We start from the raw sequence: 27,103 nt of genomic DNA, 5'->3' as shown, positions 1-27,103 counted from the left end.
GCAGGAGGAGACATAAAGCTAAACCTAGCTCTGGTGAAGTGGGTCCAACTATGGCATCAGCGTGTGTGTGTGTGTGTAGTGAAGCTCACCTCTTGGGAGGTCTATTACCCTCTTGAAAGCAGAGGACTACCTTCTCTTGAGCACCTACTGTGTGCAATCTTATCTCAGTTCTTGCAGTGGCTCGATAAGGTAGGGCTTCTTATTGCCATTTTACAGATGAGGCTCAGGGAAGTTAGATAAAATTCTGAAGGTCTGGTGTAGTCACTTCCAATTAGGATTTAAACCTGGGTTTATCTGGTTCCAACCAACATGCTTCCTGCAGGCTGGCTTGTGGTGGCAAAGGGCAAGGCAGGCCAGCACAGTGACAGAGAGAGAGGAATTTAGGGGCCCCCACAGCTCCCTCGTCCCCATTTCTAAATCTGCAAGCCAGAAAGTAGCTGACCTGGTGGCTGGACTGTGGTGATGGTGGTGGTGATGATGGTGGTGGTGGTGGTGGTCTCCTCATCGTCCCCTGAAGCTGGAGAGGTGGCGATGGCGATGGTCCCCTCAGTCTGGAGCCCTGTGGTCTGGGACATGACCTCTGGAGCCCACGGCCTGCCCATGTCTCCAGGACCCTCTTGGGTTGGAGTCCATTCTCTGCTTGGGGGTGTGGTACTGGGCCTCTCCCCTGGGCCTGGGGTAGGCACTGCCATGCTGGGCCCTGGAGGTAGGGGAGCTGTGATATGAAGTGCAGGGGGCTCTGACTCCAGGCTCCAGGGTCCTTCCCTGGACTGGGGCTGAGTGGGTGCTGCTGCTATGGCTGGAGTGGGGCTGGTGAAGACAGGGCGGCTGTCCTGGTTGGCCAGGCGGGGAAGGGGACTTGGGGTATATGGTGTAGGTTGGTCAGGCTGGAAGGGCTGTGCTGGCCTCAGCTCCTCCTCGCCCTTCTCCAGCCCCTCTTGGAGGAATTCCTCTAGCAGGGGGTGGTGGTTAAGCAGCTTCAGGGTAGGGGCTGTTGTGACGAAGTGGACGCCTCGTTCTGGCTCCTCAGGTGTGGGGGCCACTGTCAGCTCCCCATCCATCTCCTCCATGCCTGGGGCCTGCCCATCCCCCATCGTTGGGGCCTCTGAGGAGAGTCCTGAAATAATAACAGATGATCAGAGGTCCTCCTCCTGCCCCACAGCGAGCAGCATCATACCCAGTCCAGGCAGTAGGAGATCCATCCCTCTTTTGACAGAGAGCCTTGAGGAGTGTCCTCACTGTTGAGAATCATGGAGCTATAGAATTTTAGAGCTGGAAGTGAAATGATATCACATACTTCAAGGATAGCACATGAGATATCCTTTCTCCTCCAACAGCAGATATGGACATTACTAATCTATCACTGCTCTATTTCCTTGTTCTCAGATTCAGCCTCAGAATCCTTCTCAACACAGCATTTCAGGCAGCCATGCCTGATACCTCAGACCAACATGACAAATAAATATTTGCCATCCCTGATGAGGCTTAAAGGCCTCATTTTACTAATGAGGAAACAAGGCCAAAGAAAGGAAATGACTTGCTCAAAGTCACATGACCAGTCAATTTAAAGACCAGAGATGACGCCCTTAGCAAGAATGCTATCCCCTGCCACAGTGATTCTTCTGTGTGAGATTATAGGGCATTCAAGTTCACTTTCTGTTCTCAGGGAAACTGCTGGTCATTAATCTCAGGAAATGCTTCATACATTTGGGACTTTATTTTAGATTACTTCATGGATACATGACAACATTTTTGTTAGGGTTCAATTATGCCCTATTTCTCTTACTTCTCAGAAAATCATTTCTTTTATCTCTCTCTCTCTCTCTTTTTTTTTTTTTTTTTTGATCCTTCTAGAACAGGAATGTGAATAGAGTAGGAAAAGCCAAGCTCTGGAGTAAGGCAGGTGTAGCTTTAAATCCCAAATCCATCACTGTGGGACTGTGTGACTTTGGCCAAATAACCTAAACTCTCTGAACCTTAGTTTTCTTGTCTGTAAAACGGGGTTTCTTTTTTGATTAATTTAGATAATATTACTCCCCTTTCCTATTTGCTATGTCTCTGTAAATTCCATTTATCTTTCTTTTGACGCAAGCCAGGGTCCATCTAGGGCAGGGTCTAAAGCAGGAATAGAACAGTCATCTGACATGATACTCACCCACCACTCAGTCTATGGCAGACATTGTTGACCAGTTTTAACTATTTCTTGCTGAGGCCACAAGGGACTTCAAAATCCTTTTCAACACAGTTATCCAGGCAGCTGCTACCAACTGATTGATAGGTTATAGAAGAAGAAACTTACTTGCTGTTACCAGTCTGAGGCTGCAATGCTATTGATTGTATTGACTTGTTTAACCACATAGCTGGAGAGATGATGCATATTCTGCTTGTGGCCCACTAGGCTCCCCAGATCCTTAACTGCCAGGAAAAGGTCAATGGATGCTGGCTCCAGATTCACTTCACATAGAATTTTGCCAGTTTTGAGAAGGCTGGGAGGATATTCTGATTCTAACAGCTCTCAAAATGGCTGCATGAGGACTTGAAGGGAAACACAGCCAGGGTGAGATAACAGAGTTTGCAAGGAGAAGGTCGGTTCCTCTGCACATCTGATGGTAGGGCTGTCATTCCACAGGCTCACACCCACCCCATGGATTGGCAGGCGTGAGGTAGCAGCAGATGGCTTACATTCTGTTCAGGAGACCATGGCAGCTCTGATGTGTCAGACAATTGGGAGGAGGGAGGAAATTGGGGAAGGTGGGTACAGGTAAGAGGGTTCTCCATTGCTCTGGGTCAGAGGGGCCTTGGTGCCTCAAAGCCCTGAGAAACCAGGATCAACTCCTATCTCTTGAGACACTCACTAAAGCAGGCCATTTGTGCCTTGGCATTCTGTACCAGACACTGACAACACAGTGCCCAAACTAGATGCCCAGCCAGGCCTATACCCCCTGGAGCAGATGGTCTGCCAGTGTCCTATATCTTTCATCTGAGTCAGTGCTGGAGGGTCCAGGGAGTGCCTGTGACATGCCAGGACAGGGCTACTCTCTCTGCCCAGTTCCCAGATGTCACGTGGTCTTTGCCAGGTGACCTGAGACCAATCCCAATCTTAGCTTGGCATAAGGAAGAGCCTTTCTTATCACACAGACTGGAGCCCTTAGGGTTCCAGTGTCTCCTTCCAGGATTGCCCAAGAAGAGACGTAGCCGAGGCTCCCAGGGTAGGTACCTGTGAAATTCTTCATTGGAAAAGGGAGTGCCTCTGTCCCTTGAAGGGACCATAGAGAGCACAACTCCTCCTGCCAGCTGCCAGGTGGGTGCTGGGCAATGGAGCAGAGCTAATGGGCACCTCCCGTCACTGTCGATTGCACTGATTGTGTTATCTGGGGGGCCTGAGCACTTGGTTAAATGGGATCGAGATAGCTTATCAAACGAGCAAATTGATTCTACAATCAGCTGCCACTTGGTCCCGGAGGGTGCTACCCACTGTCAGAGAGGGTAGACAATCCCTGGGAGACAAGCCATTTCTGGGGATAAGGCATCTCTGGACACCCTGGTTGATTGGGATGGAAGCCTGAGGACCTGTGACCCCCTCCCTAGGTTCCTGGAGTTCTCTCTGCCTGGGCTGAATGAATTCAAAGGTGCAGAGAATGACAAGGGGGTGTGTGTGATGCAGGGGACAGCAGCAGGAGGTGTCAGGGACCCAGATGCCCAGAATCATCAGGCACCTAATGTGCCTGACACTGAGTCAGGCTGTTTCCAGATCTTGGATTATTTAATTGACATTACAAGTCCTTGAGGTGGGAATCTTATTTCCACATTGCAGGGAAAGAACCTGAAGCCTAGAGGGAGTAAGCTGAGGACTTGCCCAGTCGCACAGTGGTGGAGCTAGGATCTGAACCTATGTTGCTCTGGTTTACAAAGCCTAAGTCTTTCCATGACACTAGCCTGACTCACATGAAGAGATTGGTGCTACCCAGCAGAGAGCACTCTAGCCAGTTGAGGAAGCAAAAGTCAGATAGAAGAATGGACTTGTCCAAGGTCTCATGCAGTTTAGAAGTGGAGCTGGGGCCAGAGTTTCTGGCATCTGGGACCTGAGCTGAGCCTGAGCCAAGCTGGGCCTTCAGGAAGCCTTCTGGCTGGGACCCAGGGAGACGCCATTCTGTGCCCAAAGCACAACTGAATCTGAGACCCAAACCAGAGCCTGATGACACTTCTCCATAGGGTAGGGGCACTTGGTCACACATACACTGGCATTCAAATGTCAGCTCTGCCACTTAAAAGTCAAGTAAGAGGGGACATGTGTCCTTTGTGTCCTTTGTGTCCTCAGCTGTAAAACAGGCACTTTGGAGGGGTTTTATGAGAATTATAATGCCCTAAATAGGTTTTTTTGGAGAGGGTATACAGAGGGAGAGGCCACACTCCGGGGAGGGCAGCCCCTGCCAGGGCAGCACTGAGCAGGCCCCTAGGATTGGGAGAGAGAGGCTGGCCCGGGTGAGCCTTCTCTCTGGGGGACCCTGTTCCTTGTCGTGTAGCATTGTGTGTGACCCCACGCATGTCATCGTCCTTGTCCGTAAAACGAGGATAATACTGCACTACACAGCACAAAAGACTGCTGCCTCCAAGGCCAGCACCTACCTGGAAGACATTGGCCCACAGCAAGACAGTCACTCATGATCCACACCGGCCCAGCTCCACCAGGTGCTAGAACTCAGGAATGCCCTCCCTGGGCTGCGCCTCCTTCCTCCCCTCGCGCGGCGGCGCCGAGGCTGCCTCCTCCAAGTGGGCTGGGACTGGGGAACACCCTTCCTCTACCCCCACCGCCGTCCCCACTGCGGAGGAGTCCCGGAGCTTCCCCGCAGCCCCCAGCCCTGGTGTGGCCCCGCCGCCTTCTGGGCCCTCCCCCCGCATTAGCTCTTAAGCTATGCAAATAGACATCGGAGGGAGCCCTGTTTAAAGTATTTAGACGAAATGAAAAAAGGCTTTCATCGGCACTAATGAGCCATTCAGGATGCCTCCCCGGTGGATTCTCTCCCGCTCCCGCCTCCCGGCCCGCGCCGCCCCCCTGTGGCCCCCCTTGGGATTGGAGGCCCCCTCCCCCCAGCCCCAGCCTGGGCCTCCCAGGGAAAGCCGCCCGCTCCGCCCCTCTCCTCGGTGGGGCCCAGCCTGTTGAGGGTGGAGATGAGGGCCTACGTGCTCCACCCCGACAGACTGGGATCTGGATGGGGAGGGGTGTCTAGCCTCTGTTTATGAGAGGCGGTAAGGACTGGGGACCCTTCTTCATAGCATCCAGGTAGGTAGGTGTTCTGTCCTAGTCTGATACATGGGGAAACAGGCTTTGTGAGGCCCAGGAGGTTGCCAAGGGTCACAGCGTGTGTGGGCCATGGAGCTGGAATTGGTCTATGTGGAGGCAGTGGTGGAGGGTGGTGGTCTTTACGCAGTGCCCCTGCCTTGGGGAACTGCTGCGCCAGGAAACAGACTCCAGATGCCACCTCAGGGTCAGCTGGGCTGCCTGCTTCGTGCTATTGTTTCTGCACATCTTTCTGCACTAGACAGAAAAACCTCTGTTTCCAGTCCCTAATCTTTGTCTCACTACCTGTGTGACTTGGGCAGGGGCCACTCAAGCCTTTGTTTCTTCATCTGTGGAGTGGGGACATCCTGGGTTTGGTGACGGCCATCTAGAGATAGATGTGCTCCCATCTGCCAGCCCCACCCCATCCCCTGCAAAGGCAGGAGGGGTCACCTGTCACTCTGGCTGTCCCTGCCAGGCATTCCCCACCAGGGCCCAAGCTGCTGGCCTCGAGGCAGGCCCAGGGAGGGAGCGCCAGGGTTCTCAGACAGGTCAAGCTTGATCCCCACCTTGTGGCAGCACCAGCTTTCAGCTGGGAGGAGCTTGACTGCAGGTGGGCGCCTGGGGGTTACAGTGGGCAGGGAGCTTACCCCTCTGGGTTCTGGAGGTTAAGCTGGCCCTGCATAGGGAGAATGAGAATTTAATGGGATCCATTTATTATCCCATAAAAGCTAATGAGTTTATTCTGGAGGTTCCCTGGCCCCTTTCAAGTTTTAATAGGGGATTAGTGAGGGCCTGGCCCCTGCAGACCCCCATTATCCCAAAGCCTGAGGGAGGGAAAAGAGGCCCCTGGAGTAAGAGCACCTGGGCCCCCCAGAACCAGAGCCTGGTCTCCGCAGTGACAGTTTCACGGGGCCCGGGCCTGACCCCTGAACTGAGGGGCCCCAGCTAGAGGCTGGAAGGGCCCTATAGAGCCCCTGAGGCCTGATTCCACGTGCTACTACTGAAATAATTGCCCCACAGTATCCTTGCATCTGAGGTAGGTTTGCTGCTGTTGACTACTTGTATTAACAAGAAAGGCAAAATCTCCAAGATTACCCGAAAGGTATGGCAGAGCCAGAATGGCCACGTTCAGTATACCTCCTGTGGTTTGGAGCCAGGCAGCTGCCATTACTCAGTGCTCATATGCTGACCTTGCACTCAGCACCTTCACATGTAATCTCTTATCCTCCCTAGAGATAAAGACATCGAGGCCAGTATGGTTAAGTAACTTGTCCAAGGTCGCACAGCCAATGCATGGCAGGCAGGCCTGGGTCTAGAACCCAGAGCTCAGCAGCTCTACAGCTTACAGCTCTGTCTGCTGCTGCCACTGGCCCTCAGCTGTACCTCCTGACTATCTCCCCACCAGCCTGGCCACCACCATCCTAGGGCACTCATGTTGGGAGCCCTGCAGCTCTGGGTGATAAGGAAGGAAGTCCTGGTGGTGTCCTGGAGGGGCAGTGGTTGGGGTGGGCACAGAGATATACTCAAAGGGAACTTCTCTGCCAGAATAGTGCCTTTCCCTTCTGCCACATTTGCTCATTAATCTCTTCAAACATTTCCCATCCTACCAGACCCAGCTCCAAATCTCTCTCAGGGTACCATCCCTGCCTGGCCCAGTGGGTGAAAATAGCTCCCTCCTCTGACCTCCTGGGGGCACAGGTAAGGCTTGTGTCCCTGACCAAGGATCCAGCAGGAGGCATCTCTCTTGCATCTCTGCACACAAAAGCAATGACCCCTGGTGCTAGGCACAATGAAGGGTGGGCTCAGGGAACACAGTTTCCAAGCCAGGATTCTGCCTGTCTGCACACTTGAAAGGCTCCCTGCTCCCCGCTCCCCCAAATGCTTGGCCCTTGGCCAGTAGGAGTGGGTAGGGGAGGGCAGGGGCAGGCAGGGGTGTGTCCTGCAGGGAGAAGATGGGCAGCCAGCCCTTGGCAGTGTCCCAGAACAACCTCAACTGGCAACTGATGAAGAGTATCTGCTGGCACAGCTGGTGGGCCCCCCAACCCCAGCCTACCCTCTCTTCCCTTGTCACTGACCACCCCCAATCACACCCTCTCTTGGCCAACCCCTGGCAGTACAGTCAAATCTGGCATGCAGATGTGAATGGGGGTACCTCCTCTTGGCCAGAATCCAGGCCAGGAAGTGGCTGGCCCCCAGAATCTGAGCCCTTACAGTCTTTGTGTGTGTCTCATCCCTTCTTGATTTACACAGGAAGAAACTGACTCCAGAGGGTTTTCTTAGGTCACAGAGCACACTTGGGGCAGGGCTGGGACCCAGGACTTACGGACTTGAAGAACACGTGGCCCAACTGCTCTGAAGAGTAAACCCTCTAATACTTCTGGGGCTGTCTGCTACCTGTGGGCATACCTCCAGGGACAGAGAGCGCACTGCTTTTGAGCTGCAGGGGCAGCTACCTCCCCACTGTACTAGGTGAGGGGTGGGGGGTAACCCTGGGCTTCAGCATTTCCAGGGTTGCACTTTTCTTGCCACTTGGAGGGAGTACGGGTGGGGGTAGCAGGCAACAGCCAGGAGTCAGCCCAGTGGTCCTGGTCCTGCCCCTAACGGGCTCGGTCTCTCTGCGCAAATCACTTCCCTAACCCGAGCCTCCATTTTCCCATCAGTAAAATGGAAAAAGTATCTAAGGGCCCTGTCAGCTCTCACATTCCAGGATCTGGTGAGCCACAAAGGGCTCTGTGAATAAAAATACTGAACACAACTGTTTACTGAGAATTTACAGCACTAGATCAGTGCTGTCTAATAGGACTTTTTGTGATGATGGAAATGTTTTCTATCTGCGTGTCCGACACAGTAGCCAGTAGCCACACATGGGTAGTGAGCACTTGAGATGTGGCTAGTGAGACCGAGACACTGAATTTTAAAATTTTATTTCATGTTCATGAATTTACATTTAAATAGTCACATGTGGTTAGTGGCTACCAGGATGGAAAGTGCAGCTCTTTAACCTCTGTAACCTCCTCTGTATTCACCACTGCTCAGAAGGGAAGAGCCCAGAGTTGAAGGTGAAGGTGAAGATTAAGAAGATTAAGATGGGGTAGCAGTGTCTACTCCCCTCCTTTGTGCCTGGGAAAACTGGGGACCAGGGTTGGGCGGGGAGATATGTCAAGGAGCTCTGGGACTTCTTTAGGTTTTCCACTAAGGCCTCAGGAGAGCTGGGCCTGTCAGCTCCTCACTCCTCAGGGAAGACTGGTGCCACCTACCCATGATGTTTGCTCCCCACCCTTAGCTGAGCACTGGCGTTCTGAGGAGTGGAGTGTTCAATGGGCAATTTGGGGAGCTCAGGCAGAGCCAGTGTAGAAGGGTTTTATGGATAAAGAAGAGTCAGGAATGCTTGGCCCCATCTGATTTGGCCCAGGATGGGGCCAGGGTGTGTGAACACTCCATAACAGTGCCTGCTGTGCTTAGTTGACCTCACTGCTCAGTCAGGAGCATAGGGGTAGGAAGCCTGGCCTGGCCACCACCCCAGGGCTCCTGGGGCAGCCCCAAAATGCCTGGCCTTGGGGCCAGGGGAGGGCCTTACATTTACTGAGCACCCTCTGTCGGCCAGCCGTGGACTTCCAAGGGGCTGTCTTTCACCCATAGCAACACCTTTTACACCTGAAATCAATATTTTACAGTTTTGGATAAGGAAGCTATGGTGTGTGTGTATGTGTGTGTGTGTACTTGTGTGTGTGTGTGTGTGTATACATATATATACACATATATGTATATATATATATAAATAATGGAATTTTAGCCATAAAAAAGAATGAAATAATGCTATTTGCAGCAACTTGGATGGACCTAGAGATTTTCATATTAAGTGAAGTAAGTCAGGCAGAGAAAGACAAATATATGATATCACTTACATATGGAATCTGAAAAAAAAATGATGCAAATCTCATTTACAATCCAAAAACAGACTCGCAGGCATAGAAGACAAACTGTGATTACCAAAGGGGAAAGGGCCGGGGAGGCATAAATTAGGAGTTTGGGATTAACAGATACACATTACTATATATAAAATAAACAACAAGGACCTATTGTATAGCACAGGGAACTCTATTCAATTTCTTCTAATAATATATAATGGAAAAGAATCTGAAAAAAATATATGTATACGTATAATTGAATAGCTTTGCTGTACATCTGAAACTAACATTGTAAATCAACTATACTTCAATAAAAACAAAATTTAAAAAATATTTTACACTTTATATATGAAGGACCTGAGGTTGAGAGGCAAAGTGAATCATCCTAGTTCATACAGGAGGAAAGTGGCAAACAAGGGATTTGATCTGAGTCTGCCTGTTCCACAGCCTGGCCTCAAATTTCTACTGCAGAGTTGCTGCTTCATATGGTCATGTGTGGACATGTTGAGTACAGAGGCCTGTATGTACACATGTGCAGGCATGTGCATGTGCCTGTGTGTGTATGTATTTGTGTGTGTGCATGTGTGATTCCAAACACGCACACAGACCATAAGTCACCATTTGTCCTTGCCCATGGATGCTACATCCTGGAAACTGGCTTCACTGTCCTCAAGCCTGGAAAGCTCCTACCTCTCAGAAGGGATGCCCTTCTCCCGGCGGCTGCTGTGCTCCCTCCTTTTCATTCTGCCCGCTTCTTGGGTCCTAACCTGACCATCCCCAGAGCCATGTGGCCTGGACAGACCCTTCAGGCTCTGAGTGTGTGGAGGGAGAGGGTACACAGCTCCGGGCTGCTGCCCTTTTCTCCCTGATGACCCCTTCCTCCTGTGAGGCTGTGATCAGGGGCCCAGGGTAGAGGGAGCTCCCAGCTAACTGCCACGTTCTCCGCTTTCCAATTTAAAATCTAATATGGTCTCGCCACTGCAGAGCTGGGGGCTGGAGACGTGATTAATGAGGCCTCTGCTACAGCATCACCTGCTGTGCTCTACACCTTCCCCTGTGGCCCTGTGTTCCCCACTCCTGCCTGCCTGCCTGCTGGCCCTGGGGACCTGGGGGCCCCTAGCCCTGCCTGCCCACAGTTCACGGGGCTGGGCAGGTGGCACAGGAGCTGGGGGCCTGGGAGGGGGTTGAGAGAGAGAAAGAGGACTAGGGCAGGCTACAAGGAATGGGAGGAACAGCCTGGGCTTCCTCATCAGCCTGGTAACTAATCAGTCTGCCCGATTATGCCAACTGGCAATAGTGTGGCCAGGGCAAAGGAGGGATGTGGCCCTGAGCTGGGTGCTCAGGTGAGCCCTCTTCCAGCACCAACAGCTTCCACTACCACCTCAGCATCAGCAGGGATCATATTTCTTTGAATGGAAAACCTTGGAAATGTCAGCTGGGATGAGGAAGGCTATGAAGGCAGGAACGGCATTCTTCCTGGAGCTAGTACCAGGGCCAGCTGAGCCCAGCCCAGTGGTGAAATTAGGCGACAGAGGTTGATCTAGGGAGGAATGACTACCCCCTCCATCCTCTGCCCCCTGCTCAATTCTAGGCATCTGCCAAGGACAGTCCCTCCCAGTCACTGATCCCAGCAAGACAAGACCATAATATACCAGGGCTGGAGAGTAGGTACCAACCTAGGCCCCAGATCAGCATCTCTGGGCTGCTGCCCCTCCCCGCATCCCCCTGAAGTTCAGAAGCTGGCACTACTGAGGTTGCTCCCAGTGCCTGTGTCTACCTCTGAGCTGAATGGCCTAGGCAGAGATTTAACATTTTTGAGCACCTACTGTGTTCCAGGTTCTGCTGGCCCATTTACCTACACTATCTGATTAATCCTCCCCATCCCACAAATAAAGGAATAGGATCAGATAGCTAATATGACCTGTGAGAAGTGGTCTAACTGGGCCCAGGAGGTAGGCCTGGGGCCATCTCTGCCCTACTGATTTCAAGAGACAGACAGAAGGACAGAAGTAGGGACAAAAGATCTCTGAAAGCAAGAGCAGCCTGAGTCTGGAGGGCAGGCACCTGCTTTGCAGGGCCAAGGCTGCCTTCCTCCTTGGTCCCTCTGTTCAGGCCTCTTGAACTGCTGTTACCTACCCACTCCCAGCTGGTGTCAGTTTCCAGAGCAGCAAGGACAGCGGTGGAGTGGGGCCCAGAAATCCCAAGGATCTGGAGGGCAAGGGGCTCTAATGGTGGCCTTTGGCAAAGTCAAGCTATAGCAGGGGCCAGAAACCCCTCTTAGAAGTGCCAAGACAGTACCAGAAGTATCTGGCAGGGGGTAACCTCATCCAGGTATATTCCCCTCCCTCTGAATTCCTGATTTTTGGAGGCAGAACGGGGCCACTTTGAGCCCCGTTCTGTCTCTCCAGCTTCTATGGGGAAGACCCAGGCAGTCCTGTCTTACTTTCAAATGGCCTAGGGAAGACACTGGAGGCTTGGGATCTGCCCTTAGAGACTGGGAGGGGACAGAGGGAGAACAGCCTGGGACCTTCTCCTAGCCACAGGCAGGTGGCATGGGGCTTAAGCTGCCTGAGGGCATGGCCCTTGCACCTGTGGACAATCCCAGACTCCCCTGGCTTCTATATTCTATAGCCTTGTGACACTGAGGGTCTTACTGGCCCAGCACCCCAGCATGTGAGGCTCCCCAGGCTCAGCCTGTCCTCCCCACTTCCCCAGCAAGCCTGAGTAGGGGGAGGGAGGGGTGCAGAGCAGCTAAAAATAGCAGCAGCAGCTCAAATCTCCTTGAGGGGTCAGTGGAGCCCAGGACTGGGGAGGAAGAGAGTGGAGCAGGCTCTGGGAGGGGAGAGACCAGCCTGAGCTGGGGCCTGGTGTGCCTACACCCTGGGCCACAGTCACAGGGAGTAAAGACAGAAGAGCGCAGATAGGCAGGGACATATAGACACAGACACCCAAGGATAGATGGACAAGCCAGGCAGAGATGTACACAGACAGGGCTACCTGCACTTCTGGGGCTTCTTCTCCCCCAGTCCCCCAGTTACGCTAGATGGACTTAGCTGTGCAGCCCCCAATGCCTTAGTCTTCCCCCTTACCCCAACCTTGCTTTGACCTCCAAGGACACTGCCAGGCTGGATGTGTGCACCTTGAGTTGAGAAGGATAAGTCCTCTTCCCCTGTCCCTTCCAGTCTCTTCTGCTTCAGGCCCAGGGCAGGGAAGGACCAGGGAGCACAAGAGGTAGCATCAGGGATACAGGTGCAACAGAGACTAGACTCAGGGCAACATCCCAACCTGAGGTGCAGGCCTCTTCCTAGCCTGGGCTGGCAAGCAGGGTTGGGGAAAGGGAGGGAAATGACTGGACCCAGTAAGGCAAGGCTATGGCTCTGCCAGGAGGTGGGCAGAACAGAGTGGGCGGTGAGGGAAGGTGGATAAAGGCAGGCTGGATAAGCAAATGTGCAAATGATCTCTCTCAGGCATGCCTTGTCTTGTCCCACCTTTACACCTTTGCCTGGAGATGCCAGGGACTCTTCTGTCCTCAAAAGAAGGTGACTCCTTCTCCCCCATTTCCTCTAACCAGCTAGAAAACAGGACCTCACAACAGGAGGGAGCCTGCCAGCTGCCAGACCAGATGTTTCAAATCACCAGCACATCCCCTTGCTGGATATAAATGATGTCTAAGACAATGTCCGTCAGAGCAGCAAGCCAGGGTGAAGGCCCTTAGAAGCACCTCAACCCAACCTTCATCCCTCTGCACTGCTAGTCTCAGCTTCCTGGTCAGACCTGGGCCAACTGATGCTCACTGCCCATCCCCACCTCAACAGTCCAGCCCTGGGCTCCTCTGGCTTCTGATCCATCCCCTCCAGTGACTCCCTGAAAATCAGCCCCTCCTGGTGCCAGACAACTCTGGATATTGGAGGACCCTCCCCTTAAGTGGGGCTTCCAGTTTCTTTCCTGTCACCACCCCTTCTGACTTCCTTTGATCTGGATACTGTTCTGTGAAAGAGGTGGGGCAGACGCCGTGAATTCCCAAGGAAACTGAGGCACAGGAAGTTGACACAATTTGCTCAAGTTCACCCAGCCAGCAAGAGCCAGTATCAGGTTTAAAATCTGAGAGCCCTGGCCCCCTGACCAGCATTCTTCAAATTGGCTTCTTCCTTTGGGGCTGCCCCCTCTTCCCTGAGGCTCAACTTGGCTCTCCACATTGCCTGATATCCACCCTCATAGGCTCTGGGACTCCCTAGGCACCTGCTGGCTGGTGGGACCCAGGCCAGATACTCAGCAGGTGGCTGCTTGGGGGACAAAGGAGCTGGTGGCTCAGCTGCTGGGCTGGGAGGGAGGGAGGGAGAAGCTTTGGGGGCAGGGAGTTGGGGAGGGATCTGGATGGAAGTGGGAGGGGCAGGGCCTGCTTCTGTGCCTTTAATAAGGAGCCAGCATGGAAAGGGGGGTAAAAGAGCATATAAATGAGCATCTGTTGGGGGTGGGGGTGCTCTGTGGTTCAGGCACTTTTCACAGGGGCCTTGCAGTTCTGCCTTCCCAGCCCATGACCAGCTGGAAGAATCCTCAGGATAGAGAGGAGCCTATGGGGAGGGGAGGCGTGGGGGACTAAGAGAGAGGCTGAAGTTGATATTAGGGTGCAGGATTTTGGGTAGGACCCTGGGGACTGCACTGGGGGAGGGGAGAGACGTATAGCTTGGATTATGGAGCACACTTGCAGTTTGGTGGCAGGAGGGGTCCTGAACCTGCTCTGCCTTCTTGGGGGCGGGGGTTGGTTAGGGGGACACTCAGACCCAGCAGAGATGGGAAAAGTTGTGATAGGTGGAACCAGCAAGTCCTGGCTCAGGGATTCCAGAGGCTTGCTGGGCCCTCAAAGACCCAAAAAGTGAGCCCTCTTGCTATAGACGAGAACCTGAGGCTCAGAATAGTCCCTGGCCAGAAGTCTCCTATCCTTTTGAAGGTTAGTGGTTGGATGCTGTTTGGCATCTTGTTTATATTGCATTTAATTAAAATCAGAGGGTCTGTGGTCTAGCTGGGGAGGCAGTCATAGCTGAGCTTATTAAAAAGGCAGCTCCCCCTCCAAACTGAGTTCCTTAAGGGCAGGGATTATGTTGTATTCTTGCCTTTTAAAGCACCTGATAGGTGCTGAATAGAGGGTTGTTAAATGGAGAACAGTTGGGTGGATGAAGGATGAATAGGCTAAGTTCCTAATGGTTGGTAGTGTTTAAAGAACAGAGAGCCCTCTGGGCTGGATGATCAGGAAGACAAGGGGTGGATGAACTGAAATAAGCAAAAGGACCCAAGATGGCATTCCAGGTATGGAAAAATGGATGAGCAAAAATGTAGAGGTTGGCCCAAACAAAGCATGTGCAGGGTCTAGGGCTCACCCCAGCATCCTCACCCAGTCTCTCTGTTGTTCCCTTTCCACACACTCAGTTCCTTCTCATCTCCTGGCAGAGGCCCTTGTCCCTCCTGAGCCCAGCCAGGACCTCCCACTCCCGCCCCTTTCCCACCAGCCTGCCTGCCAGCAAGGCTGCAGACTCTGCAGCCTGAGACCCGGATTGTTGTTGGAGAAGTGGCAGATTTGTTTACTCCAGAGCCCGCCGAGAAATCTCAACAATCAATGGCCAACAACACTGCCGGCGCTGCGCCATTGATCCTCCCCTCCCAGGGCTGGCAGCTGGGTGGCAGGTAGGCAGGTGGAGGGAAGCTGGGGCAGGATTGGTACCCAGTCCTGTCCGGGAGCTGAGCCTCAGGCAAACTTGGGCCTTCCCACATCAGGGCCTCAGCAGGGATGGGGGCAGGGGGTAGGTGGGGCAGCCCAGATGCCAGGACAGGAGTGACTGATCTCATTCACCAAGGCCCCCAGAGGGTGGGAGAATAAGAGTTACTCAAGGTCACCGGCCGCTGGGGCAAGATTTCAAGGTTCACTTGACTCCCAGCCCCTATCCTTGCTCTATTCTGGCCTCCAACTGTCAGAAAGGATGCTTTATTCCTCTGCCACTAAGGATTGATCAAGATAAAATGTCCCTAATCTATAGCAGGAAGGTCTGAGGGTAGATATCAGGAAGATAACCCATTGTCATCACTAGAAATGTGCTAGAAAAAAGTTAGGGGCTATTTTTGTCTTGGATCTGTCTGACAACATGGGCTTGAACTTGGCTTATAAAATGCAGATAATAGCTTCTATCTCATAGAAATGATAGGAGGGCTAAATGAGCTAATGTATATAAAGCACTTAGTACAGTACCTGGCACATAGTTGGGGTCTAATAAATGTTTGCTATTGTTATTATTAGGATAGTGATACTCTCCTGGGTTCCCACCTGCCTGTACTGAAGCTTTGCCTTAGGGTGTGGGAGTAGACATTGCTGACTGCAGCCAGGTTTTGCAAAATGGGCAGGCACTTCAGAGTAGTCTTATTACTTACTGGCTAGGAAACTTAGGGTAAGTGACTAAATCTCTCTGAAACTCAGTTTTCCTGTCTATAAAGTGGGGCTAACTAGTCTTGAGTATTAAAAAGAAAAGGCTTAAAAGTGAAAAACTTGGCGCCTGAGGATTCTGAGCCAGGCCTCATACCTCATTACATGTTTGTGAAATGAATGAATGAATGTATCCCAGGACATGGATGTACCTCAGTGACTGCTCTTTTAGGAGCTGTGAAAGGTTCATAGACATGAATTGCTGTGCTCCTGGATGACTCCTCGGCCCCCACCTATTCATTCAAGGATAGGACAGGCTCAGAGCTGCTCCCAAGGTTTCATATTGGTCCTTCCAAGCTCTATGAGGGTGTCTGAAGCTGAGATGGATGAGGGGGTGATAAAGCCAGATGAGATGGGGTTGCCCTTCCCTTATCTCAGTCGTTAAGTTCATGCAGGGCACCCCTAACAGCCAGTAGAAGTGGTGGGTACGTACTGTGAGAGTCAAGAAGCCTATGCTCTGGGATTAACTCTGCCACTTTACATACTTGTGTAACTTGTGAATTTATTCAACGTATATTTAATGTCTACCAGGTACTAGGCTCTGTGCCACTGGGGACTCCAGCAGTGGTGGTACTAGGGTGTCTGGAGAGAGGCTTTAGCTCTCTTGGAATGGCCATCAGCACCCCACCCCCAAGCCACCTCAGGCTGACAGCGTGACAGCTTAATTTGTGGAAGGAGAAAACTAAGTAAAGGCTATAATTTACAGTTGGGATAATTGGCCAACCGTTAGGAAAGGGAAAAAATCCTAACATACAATCTATGTAAAAATAGTGTGCTTGCTACGCAAACTTCAAGACACAGTCCCAGCTGCCATGCACCCACCTCTCCTTTCTAAACAGGCAGCTGACCCTAAACTTCTTCCAATAGGAATTCTAGAACTACCCCAAAATGGAGAGGCTGAGCAAAATAGATTTGGTGCCCTTCCTTTCTAAATTCAGTCTTGTTTTTGGAGGGGAGCATCAAGCAATCAGGTGCTCATGACCCAACAAGATGGATACCAGGAGATGGTGGAAACATAGAAGAGTCCCCTGACCCAGGCTGGAGGTCGGGTGAAGCAGGCTTCCCCTGAGAAACTGTACAGTAGATGTCCCATAAATATGTGCCAAAGAATTGCACGAAGTGCCAACTAGCCGGAACCTGAAGCATAAGGTGGAGTGAGCCAGTGGCCTAGGAGAGGAAAAGAATTTTAGGTAGAAGGAACGGCAAGAGCCCAGAAGCTGTTGAGAACATGGCTAGTTTGGGGAACTGATTGGCCTGGCTGGATAAGTTGGTTTCCTGCTGGAATTAGTCTGGAAGTGGCCTTGGAGACCTCCTAGTGCCTGCTCCCCACCTCCCAGATGCTGACTAGGGCTGGCAGCATTATTTCCCTGTCGTCTCCCCCACACCTTTCCCCAGCTCTGGCTCCACCTTAGCTTCTTACATACAGAGCCTGGCTCTTCCTGCCTGAGAGCAGACCAGTAAGCTGGGGATCCAGAAATCTGCATGATCTAACAGCAGCCTTTGGAGACCCTGATGTGCTTCAAGGCTTGGCAACCACCAGCTTGGTGCATCTTTAAATTGAACACTCCAGAAAGTGGAGACCCAGAGAGGGCAGAGGCATGCCTGAGGCCAGACAGGAAGCCTGAGGCCCTTAACCATCTGAAGTGAGAGGTTCCTTTACTAACATAACCCCTACCTATAGGCCCTTTTCCATGCCCCCTTTCTTATTTGGGGGTTGGGGAACCCAGCTGACAGCTCTGCCCTGGTGGGGGCGCAGCATCCCTGAGCTGAGCCCAGCCTGGCAAATGGGGCCTGAAAAGACTTGGGGAGGTGGGGACAAGGGGGATGGGAGGAGGCTGGCAGGCTTGGGCACCTAGGGCTGGAGGGAAGGAGGGGCTAAGGAAGTGGATTTTTTTTGACACGCCCCCCACCGTTCAGGCAGCTATGGTAGGAGGGGCACAGAAGCTCTAATTAAGCCCAGTTTCTAATTAAACCCAGTCCCTGTATCTCCTCGATCCCCATTAGTGCCCCACGGTGTCCCCAAGGCATTTTAAGCTGCCACCCTGCTGAGGAGCCTGGGACCGCCGCCAGGGCCTGCCAAGCCTGATGAGCTTAGGCCTATGAGGGACAAAAAGCCAACACAGTCTTCCCCTCCAGTCCATGGCAGTCTCTGGGTCCTTCAGTCTCCTCAGAAGCCCAAGGGAGCCTCCTGCCCACCACGTCAAACTCTGGGGTTCTGAGTAGAATCTAGACTGCATCCCGCAGAGCCTTGTCCCCAGAACCGGCTTCCTTACCACAAAGTGCCAGGCGGGGCAACAGGAAGAAGGGCTTGGTGCTGGCTTTGGCTGCAGCCCCCAGACTCAGGAATGTACTATCAGACTCCAGCACCTACCACAGAGTCTGCAGGAAGCAGCAATTACCATTTTAGGTTAAGGCAGCCCTGGTTTGTTAACCCTTTCAGCACGAGGACTCCTGGAAGCCAAGCCATCCTCCTCTTCTTGCCTCCCAGACACCGTCCCCCAGTTCTTGGCACACTGAATGACCCCTACTTGCTGTCCCCTTCCTCTTCTCACCAAACACATCATCAGGGTTCAGAGGGGGGGAGCATCGGGTCCAAGGTCACGCAGACAGTGGAGGTAGCCTCTGTCTCCGGAGACCTAAACCCCACTCCAGTTTCTGCTGCTTCCACCTTCACAATCTCCCCAGGCCACATTCACACATGCGGAGTTTAATTAACTTTATTGATATTCAGAAATTAGGAGAATGACTAAAGGTAATTGCTCATTAAAAATCATTAAACTGACACAGCAGGCTCAGGCACGTGCTGCCCCTCCCACACTGCTTTCCTCCCCAGGCCTGTGGTAGAATTATCAGGTGCCGCCTGTGTGTTGGGAGGACCAATGGTGGCTCTAGGTGCCCCTCAAGCCTAAAGTGAATCATGCCCCTGCAGCTGCAGGGGGCGGAGGCAGGAATAAGGGACTGACCCCGCGGGGTTGAACCTGGCCCAGCGCTATCTCAGCCTCTCCCGCTTCCAGCCACTTCTGGGCCACTTCAGGCTGCATCTAGTCCTGTGTCCCTGCATCTAAGTGAGAGCAAACCTCTGAGGCTCCCTTCTCGAAGCCACCGGGCCATGGGATTCACCGCCCAGGCTGCAAAGGCCCACAGTCCAAGGCATTTACTGCTCCAGGCCTGCCTTGTCATGGCTGAAGCCCCCAGGAGCCCTGAGATGGTTAAATGCATTGCCTCTCAATGAGACTGCTGAGTACCCCAACAACTGGGACCTTGCAGCCCCACTAGAAGGAAGGGGCGCGCCAGTGTCCAGGCCCTCTCTCCTCAGGCCTGGCATTGCTGGGCTGCTTCCTCTTCTCCCTTGGGGAGTGAAAATAAAGATCTTTCCCAGCAGACAGACCCCTATCTCACATACCTCTTGGGGGAGAAGTCTCACAGGCATTGGAGAGGTCTGGGTGGCCAGGGGGGACACTGGCTGGGGACACACAACTCTCGGTCACAGAGTGAAAAGATTCTTCTCAACACTCACACGCACAACCCCAGTGAGGCTCCCCAGACTCCTGGCCACACGAGCCATTCTCCTGGAGACCCGCAATCTCACTCCAGCCCTGCAGGGAGCTCTCTGGCAGAGGCTGCATCATACAATAGCGGCCTTACACACTCCTCACACACACTCACTGCTGAGCCCTCATCCAGCGTCAAACCTTCTGAAGCACAGACACATTCGGACCCACTACTTCAGACCTTGATTACACCACACTCAGACCCACACACCCACACAGGCTTCAGACTACAGGTCAGGAGGCATACACAGGTCTTGAGCCCCAAGGGAGCTATCCAGTGCAAGGACGTGCCCAATTGCAAGACAAGCCCCGAACTCCCAGGGATATTTTTGGACAGCTGGGTCAGGGTGCAAGCTTCTTCTCCCACTCCTCCAGTTTTCGGGTCCTCCCGCCTTCCCCAACGAGAACACTATTCTGGCGTGGGTTCCTGGCACCACAAAAGAACCCAGCACGGGCAGTCAGGGAGCAGAGCGAGCACATCTGTCTACCTGTGACTGGAGCCAGAGGCTCAGAGAGGGGCTTCTGCATTTCTAGGGACCCAGAGAGAAGAAAACTGACACTCAAGGGCCCAGCGTGGCTCTGGCCCCATTACCCTGAGCTCCAACACAGCTTGGAAAGATCGAGTGATGAGGTTAGAAACTTCCACCTTCTCTCCCTCCATATCAGGCACTACGAACCATACTCCCAGAGATGGCGGGTCCAACTCCAATCAAGGTTTTGTCTATCCCACCAGCCTACTGACTGCAGTGGAAGAAAGACGTGGGGGTCGGTAGTTTTGATGAGTGTTTGAGCCAGGGCTGGTCCCTTGGAGACTCGGAAGCCATTCCCTGAGGCGCAGAACCCCTATCTTATCCCTAACATTCCCTTGCTCCCCAATCCATGGCCAAGCTTCCCTCAGCAAATGAAGTTGGAGACCGAACTGCAAGCGAGAGACCGGGGACCCGCAGGGTGGGGTGTTGGTCCTCCCGCGACGAGTCTGAAGCCATGGGGTGGATGGGGCCCGAGCAGGACGGCAGGCCGGGAGGGAGGAAGAGCTCTGGGCGTGTGAGAGGGTAGAGGGTACAAGGAAAGGACTCCGGGGAGGACAGATTCTCTATCCCAGGACCTCAGGTATTGCAGCCCAGGGCAGAGTGAAGAATCGGCTATTGGTACACGGGACCCCCGAGTTTCTCCCTGGAATTATACTCTAGGTTCCGACTCCCGCGCGGCAGCGCCAAGGCGGAGAGAGGTGAGCGAAGTCCCAACTCCAGGTCCGGCCGCCATCCGGCCCCGTCCCTTCGCAGTGAGGACAGGAGAGGCCCCGGAATGGGCGGCAAAATCGAAAGAAGTTTGGCGGGCGACAAGGGAGGCGGGACCGTGGGCCGCCCGCGGGACCGTCCCGACTCACTGCCTGGTTCCCTCCCCCGCGGCACGCACCCCGGAGCTCCTAGACGCCTGGAGTGTAGAGCGGTAGCGCGCGAGTGAGCGCGTGTGTGCGGGGAGGGGGTGGCGTGATGAATTGCAGCAGAGAAATCCCATTAGATCCGGAGAGATGATTAAAGGCGAGGTCTCGGCCGGGTGCGAATGGCGGGAGCAGTGGCAGCTTCCCGCCCGCGGAGCCTGCGCCCCGCCCGGCTCGGCCGGCGCGGTGGGCAGCGCAGCCAGCGGAGCGCGTTGCCTGGGCTGGGCAGCCAGATGCGAGGAGCTGAGAGCGAGAACAGTCCTCTCTTCCCACCCGCGGGACCCTGACCCTGCCCTAGTCCTGCCGCCGGACGCCGGGGTCCCTTACCGTGAGCCAGGAGCGCCAGAAACGAGGGCAAGAGCAGCAGGGCTGCCGGGCGCATGGTGCCGGTTCCGGCCGCGCCCCAGGTTGGGGCCGCGACGGGAGGGCTGGAGGCTCGGCGGGGCTTGGGCGCTGGGGACAGAGCCGGGTCCGGCCGGGGAGAGAGAGCGGTGCCGCCGCCGCCGCGCCGCCGCCGCCAGCTCCTGACAGAATCAGCACCACGGCCAGCGCCTGGCGTCGGCGCCGGGGATCGCCGCGCGGGGATGGGGGCGGGGGCGCGGGCGCGGGAGGAGCGGCTTACCGTAAAGTCTCAAGCAAAGGCGCAGAAGACCCAGCGGCGGGAGCAAAGGCGCCCGCGCCGCCGCCTGCTCAGGGGAAGCACTGCCCTGCTAATGTAGGCACACGGCCCCCGCCCTTCCGCGCTACCCACGCCCAGCCAAGCCTGTCGCCCTCTACCCCTTTAGCAGCCTGCTAAGGAGGTGGGGTTCTAACCTAATTCTCTATGAGAAAGCAACCCTCTCCCCATCTCTCCCCATCCCATCCTGATACCTGAGGGCTCTGGGAAGACGTCGGCCAGTGAGGCAGCCGGCTGGCGAGGCCCGCGTGCCCTTGTGGCAGCTCCGTCCTGGGCCTATAATGAAGATGGCTTTTAAGCGTACAAAGGACAATAAATTATTACTTTGCGCTCAATAAATGCCAGGGCTCCAGGCAGCTGCATCAGCAGCAAACTGTGCTCACAGAAAAGCTTAATTATCCTGATATTACAGTTAAAAGCCAGTGGTACTCGTGTCCTGGGAAGACATTCTTCACTTGGCTGGAGCCAACTCCGGCCAAGCTGTAGGCAGCCGAAGGAAGTATCCTGGGTCTCCATGCAGCCCTGGATCTCCAGTACCCTGCCTTGGTCCCCCTACAGGACCAGAGAAGCCACAACGCTAGCCAGTGAGAGCAAATCCTTCACACATATCCCTGCCCAGATTCCTGGAACAGGTGGAGAAAACAGGACAGGAAGGGTGGAGTGGTGAGGGCATTTCTCTAGGGCTATTTTAGATAAAGATTTGAAGGAGGCCCAGGGGAGTAGGCAGGGGGACTGGACCATTCAAGAGAATGGAAGAACAAGCTTCTAGGATGCTACTTGGGCTGAGGAGCCCCAGTGAGTCACAGGGCAGCAAAGAGGGCAGTCACATTCCTGAGGCAAATGTTTAGATCCAGAGGTCTTCTGGCTCCAAGGATGGGCTCACTTGAAGAGCCTCAATGGACACAACGGAACATGACCCTGTGACTGATATTATGACTCCCTGTAGAGGAAGAGGAGGGCTGAACTTCCTGTGGCCCCCATGGAAAAGGACAGCTTTCTGTTTAGTTCTTTTCACATGAACTTGGCTCCTCTCCAAAGCTTCCAAATTCCAGTCACTATCTGATGCCCTTCCTGATCTCATCCTGGAAGCCGGGGAAAGACTTCTGCTCTTAAGTCTCATTCCTCAGAAAGTCTTTTGGCCCTTACCATCACTACAATCTTCCAGATCCTCTCATCAGATTCTCTCTAGATCCTCTTGCTTTGGTCCTAGGGAGCTACCTTGATCCCTGTGAAAAAATCCCAGGCGGCAGGCAGGTGGCCTGTGGAATTATCTAAAGGAGTCACTGTGAGAAGATTTCTCGATAGTCATTTCAAAGAGCTGAGACAATAGAGGGCAGTAGCAGAAGGATGGCAGAAGGGAGGGGACTTGACAAAAAGATCAGAGGTGGAAAGCCAAGAAAGAAGATGCAGAGGGGAGGGAGGAAGAGAGTTGCCAACAGAGGAGGGAGGTAGAAGGTTCTGTGGCTGAGGGAAATTTGGGGAAATACTGGGAAATGGCATGAGATTCCTCCTTTCCTCCTTAAAGGTATTCCTGAGCTCCTCCTTGATTCCTGGTCTCCTCTGAACTAAGCAGCTTGGACAGAGGAGGATGAATCATGACCCAGGGATGAACCTTGCATGCCAGGATGACTCATGGGGATTTTGAGGCTGGTAGCAGCTGGTTTTCTTCATGGGCTGGGCACTGCTTACAAGAAGGAGGAGCTCAGGAACTTTGCACATCATGGTTCCTACTGCCTGAACTAACCTAGGCAGTCAGGAGGGGGTCCAATAAGGACTACAAGTCCCAGAATGCATCACTCTGCTCTGAGCTCAGAGGATGGGTTTGTACTGCATCTTGGGAAGAATATGAACCTGGGCTGTCCCTTTTTCCTAAAGATGGTCAAAGTGGCCTCTGTGCAATGTGTTCCCAGTTAGGTTGAAGCAGAGCCTGGGCCAAACTGGGAAGCAGTTTGTATCAATATCTTGTCTCATGTCCTTCAAGGGGCCCATTCTGCTGAGACCTTAGTATCACCCACAAATTAAAGACAATTAATAAGATGCCCTAGGGGACATTCAGGCCTATGCTACAGGTTTATAGTGCACTCAAGTCATATACACATTTGAAAGCGGCAGCCTGGGGAGACATGCAAGGCTCCCTTCCTGGTCTCATTTCTCCTCTTCTCTCTGGTCTGGAAGCTGCACCTGGTTTTTTACCCCCAGAGAATTCTGGGCTTCCTTGTTTATGTTATTGTTTGCTTAATTGTCTTCTCTGCTAGTTGTCAACGCTGTGAAGGATGGAACATGTCTGTCTCTTCTGCTTCCAACTTAGCTCAGTGCTCCACACATAGTAGATACTTAATAAATATTTGTGAATAAATGATGGTTGGGGGGTGGAGAGGAGTGTCTAAAGCCCAAGAAAGGTCATTGGTACCAAATGAGTGCTGTGAGATAATGGAGAAGGAGACATTTGCTTTTGGGGGTGAGGGGAGGTCATTGAAAGCTTCACACAGCAGACAAATTGACTGAAATTAAGTCTTGATTATGTTTTAGGTTTCAGTCAGGGGAGAGGAAGAGGGAGGGCATCCAAGGTGGAAGGAGTGACGTATGCAAAGACAAAGTGGTGGAAAATGCAAGATGGTCTGTTGTCAGTGAGAAGACCGGTTCTGGTGGAAGAGTATATCTCTGCAGGGATGTAGGAGGAAGGGTTGGAGCAGGCTGGAGCCAGGCTTTGTAGTCATCTGAGACACAGGGCATCCTTAGTGCCTACACTGAAGGGGTTACCCCATCATAAAGATATTTTCACCAGAAAAAGGGAATCTGGAATTATTAAGGAACGTTTTTCAAACACCATGGCCAGTGGTAGGAAGTGAGGGGTTCGCTGCTGACTCAGAAGGTGGGGGAAGAGGTGTGAATTACAATGGCTGCATTAGGACTGAGAGCCAGAGAAAGGGAAGAAGGGTCTCTCCAAACTCAGGGACCCTTGTAGTCTCTGCCTAGACAGTGCCAGACAACCAGCCCATATCCCTGGAGAAGCCAGACTCACCTCACCATTCCAAACAGTCCATCAATTTGCGGGATCACAGGTACTTTGGTGACTTATTTTGAAGTCTCTGCCTGGATGACACTTGTTTTCTGAGTGAGAGGAGAAGAAAATTAGTCTCCTCCAAGAGAGTTTTCAAACCAGAGCTGTATCTTCTATGGAGCCAAGGAGGTTTTGGGGTTTCAGGGAAACAGGGACATGGGCTACCACCTTACTCCAGAGACTCCTAGGGGCACAGAGCTGATTGCTCACCTCAGCCCACTCCTCAGAGGGGGCTCCGAGACCCTGCAGCATCTAGAACAGTCTGGGATGCCATGGCTCCAGCCAGGCTTTCTGGAGTACCCAAAGTCAACCCTTTGAATTTAGAGGAAGAAGGAGGCCTCTGCTCTCCTAAATGGGAGTCCTGACTCCTGAACATTTGCTCCTGCTCCAGGAGTAGGATCAGATCAACTGTAGCAAGAGCCCAGGGTGGGTGGAGACAGCAGCAGAAAGCAGTTTGATGTGAGCTGCTTTCCGTCTCCAGACTGAGGGCTCCAGCCTGCCCACCACCCCCAGCCAACTCCTTTGATCCTCCACAGCTACATAAATGTTTAATGTCACTGGCTGGGCAGAAATGAGGCAGGTGCTGGAACAGAGAGACTGGGGATAGGACGTAAGATCCATGATGTTGGCTAGATTATTTTCATGTAGGAGCCTTGCGATGGGTGGGAGGAGGCCTTTCCCTCCATGTGACCCAAGTCCCAGGATTCAAGTTTGTGGCACTAATAAAAGAAACTCTAAAAACCCAACAAGGGGTTGAAAATAAAATGAATAATCAATTACAGAAGCCCAATCCCTGGTTTGATTGAAGGAGAAAGATGGAAAGTTAAATGACAATCGAATGCAAATACAGCTCAACAAACACCACAGCAATTACCAGGTGCAGGAACCACATGGTGCTTGCAGGCAGCAGGGGTTGGCAATTTGGAAGCCTGGGCCTGTGCAGAGGTGATGGGTGTAGGGCCATTTTAATGGACAGTTAAATAGATGCATCCCCCCATCTACTTTGCATATACTGCTAATGAGTGGGAAACTGAAATTCTGGCATCCAGAGGGAGGTTATGCCACCTTCTGTGGCTGCTTCTGCATCATTTCAGAATGGAAGAGGCCCGAGTGCCTGGGAGGTGAGACCAGAGTGGGCACTTGGATCAGATGACCTTGACATAGTCACTCCAGTCTCATTGGATTCTTCGTACCAGCTGGTGCTGAAGGGATGAGGGTTGAAATCGAAGGGAGCCTGTGGGGTCCTCCAGGAAAGGGCTCAAGGTGCTGGCCTTCCAACAGCCAAAAGGCCCCGGGTGAGAGTGGCCTTCTCCTCTAGATTTACATAATGCTTTGCATCTCATTTGAATGCTATTAATTTGGTGTCAGGCTAGGTTGGCACTGTGTAGAAAAGAGAACAGCTGGCCTTCTTCCTCCCCTCTGTACCCTAAGGCTCACCCTGAGCATAGCCCTCCCTAACTTGAGGGATGAGTCTTCCACTTCCACCACCCCCTCAACGCTCCCTGGCACCTGGAGAGTCTCTTGGTGAAGCCAGCTCCTAAAAGCCAAAGCTGTCTGGGCAGTGTGGCCACCTGCAGTTATAAAGGGGGTCCCTTAAGGTTGCTCTCACCAGACCCAGAGAAACCATAGGAGGATGCTGGCAGCCTTCTTCTCCCCAAGCAATCAAGGCTGCTTGGCTTGGAAAGGGTCCAAAGATAATAACCCAGAAAGGGAGGGAACAAAGACAGGTGATAATCCCAGAGAAATATAGAGGTCTCTAGAAATAAAATGCTCTGAACTCAATATTTCTAGTGCTTGAACTTACATAAAATACATCTGTCCAGAGGCATTGGGTTTATGGTGGTGTGGCTCAGGCTGGAGACCTGGTAAAAGGATGATGACTGTAGGATAAGGGAGTGGGTCAGCGGTGGGGGTGGGGTGAGTTTCTGAGGAAGGGGGAGGACGCCCTGGGTGCATCATGTGAGCTGTCCCTGGCACGTGGGCCTCAGGCACTGGGTGGGGGTTGAGGGTGGGGTTGGGAGGAGAAAAGCTTCCCAGGCTGGCTGGGATGCCCCTCAAAGGCATCTTAGTTCTTCCCTATGTAAAACCACCTAGGATGCCCCAATTGCTTCTTGCCTCGGTTGGCCTGACCTGGAATCTTGGTCAATAGATAGATAGAAGATATTTATACATAGGACAAGCAAGGAGGAGCTGCCAATGACCAAAAGCTGGTCTTCTGTCAGGGAGAGCCCCTTCACCTACAGAATCCCAAGGCTAACTCCACCCACCTCCGGGGACTAGGGCAGGATGGGGAAGGCATGAACAAATATCCCAGCCAGAATGACCTCATGCCCTTGCCCCTGACAGTACTCACCCTGGGTCAAGCCATGGCTGGGGGCAGAAGAATGCCCCCTGCTTTTTTAATGCCTGAGATAAGACTAGGGGTTGCTTTGAATAATATAAGAGGATAATTGAGTTTTCCCCTTTGAGCAAACCCAGGCATGAAGCTTTGGAATTACATAAAGGACAGACTCATAGCTGGTTCATATTTTACAGAAAGGCTTTAAGTATTTCTTCTTCAAAAAGATTGCCACATGCATTTAAAACAGATTCACAAAAATTTAGAATATTCTCCATTTTTAGGAAGCTAGCACTGAATCCAGTGGGCTGTAGCTAACCTCTAAAAATAAGAATAATAGCACCATTTATTATTTACTATTATTGGGTATTAAGCTGG

At 52.8% G+C, this 27,103-nt stretch overlaps 1 protein-coding gene across 5 annotated transcripts in view; it reads right to left on the bottom strand.

Moving 5' to 3' along the window:
• The window catches only part of SEZ6 (seizure related 6 homolog), a 43,364-nt gene extending 22,191 nt beyond the window's left edge, over positions 1 to 21,173 (bottom strand). For 3 of the 5 annotated variants that reach the window (XM_031468418.2, XM_031468420.2, XM_031468421.2), the window contains exons 1-2: positions 20,978 to 21,137; positions 443 to 1,117 (exon numbers count right to left, since the gene is read on the bottom strand). In XM_031468418.2, the coding sequence (XP_031324278.1) occupies positions 443 to 1,117; positions 20,978 to 21,032 (730 nt within the window). In that variant the 5' untranslated portion in view covers positions 21,033 to 21,137. Of the gene's footprint in view, positions 1 to 442; positions 1,118 to 4,626; positions 5,224 to 20,977 lie in introns of those variants that run through there. The other 2 variants (XM_031468417.2, XM_031468419.2) reach the window with 2 other exon arrangements.
• Positions 21,174 to 27,103: the final 5,930 nt, after the last annotated feature.

The sequence above is a fragment of the Camelus dromedarius genome, chromosome 16 (assembly GCF_036321535.1).
Source record: "Camelus dromedarius isolate mCamDro1 chromosome 16, mCamDro1.pat, whole genome shotgun sequence".
Taxonomy (NCBI): Eukaryota; Metazoa; Chordata; class Mammalia; order Artiodactyla; family Camelidae; genus Camelus; species Camelus dromedarius.
Note: the sequence above shows the minus strand (reverse complement) of the source record. Positions and strands in the feature narration are given on the sequence as shown.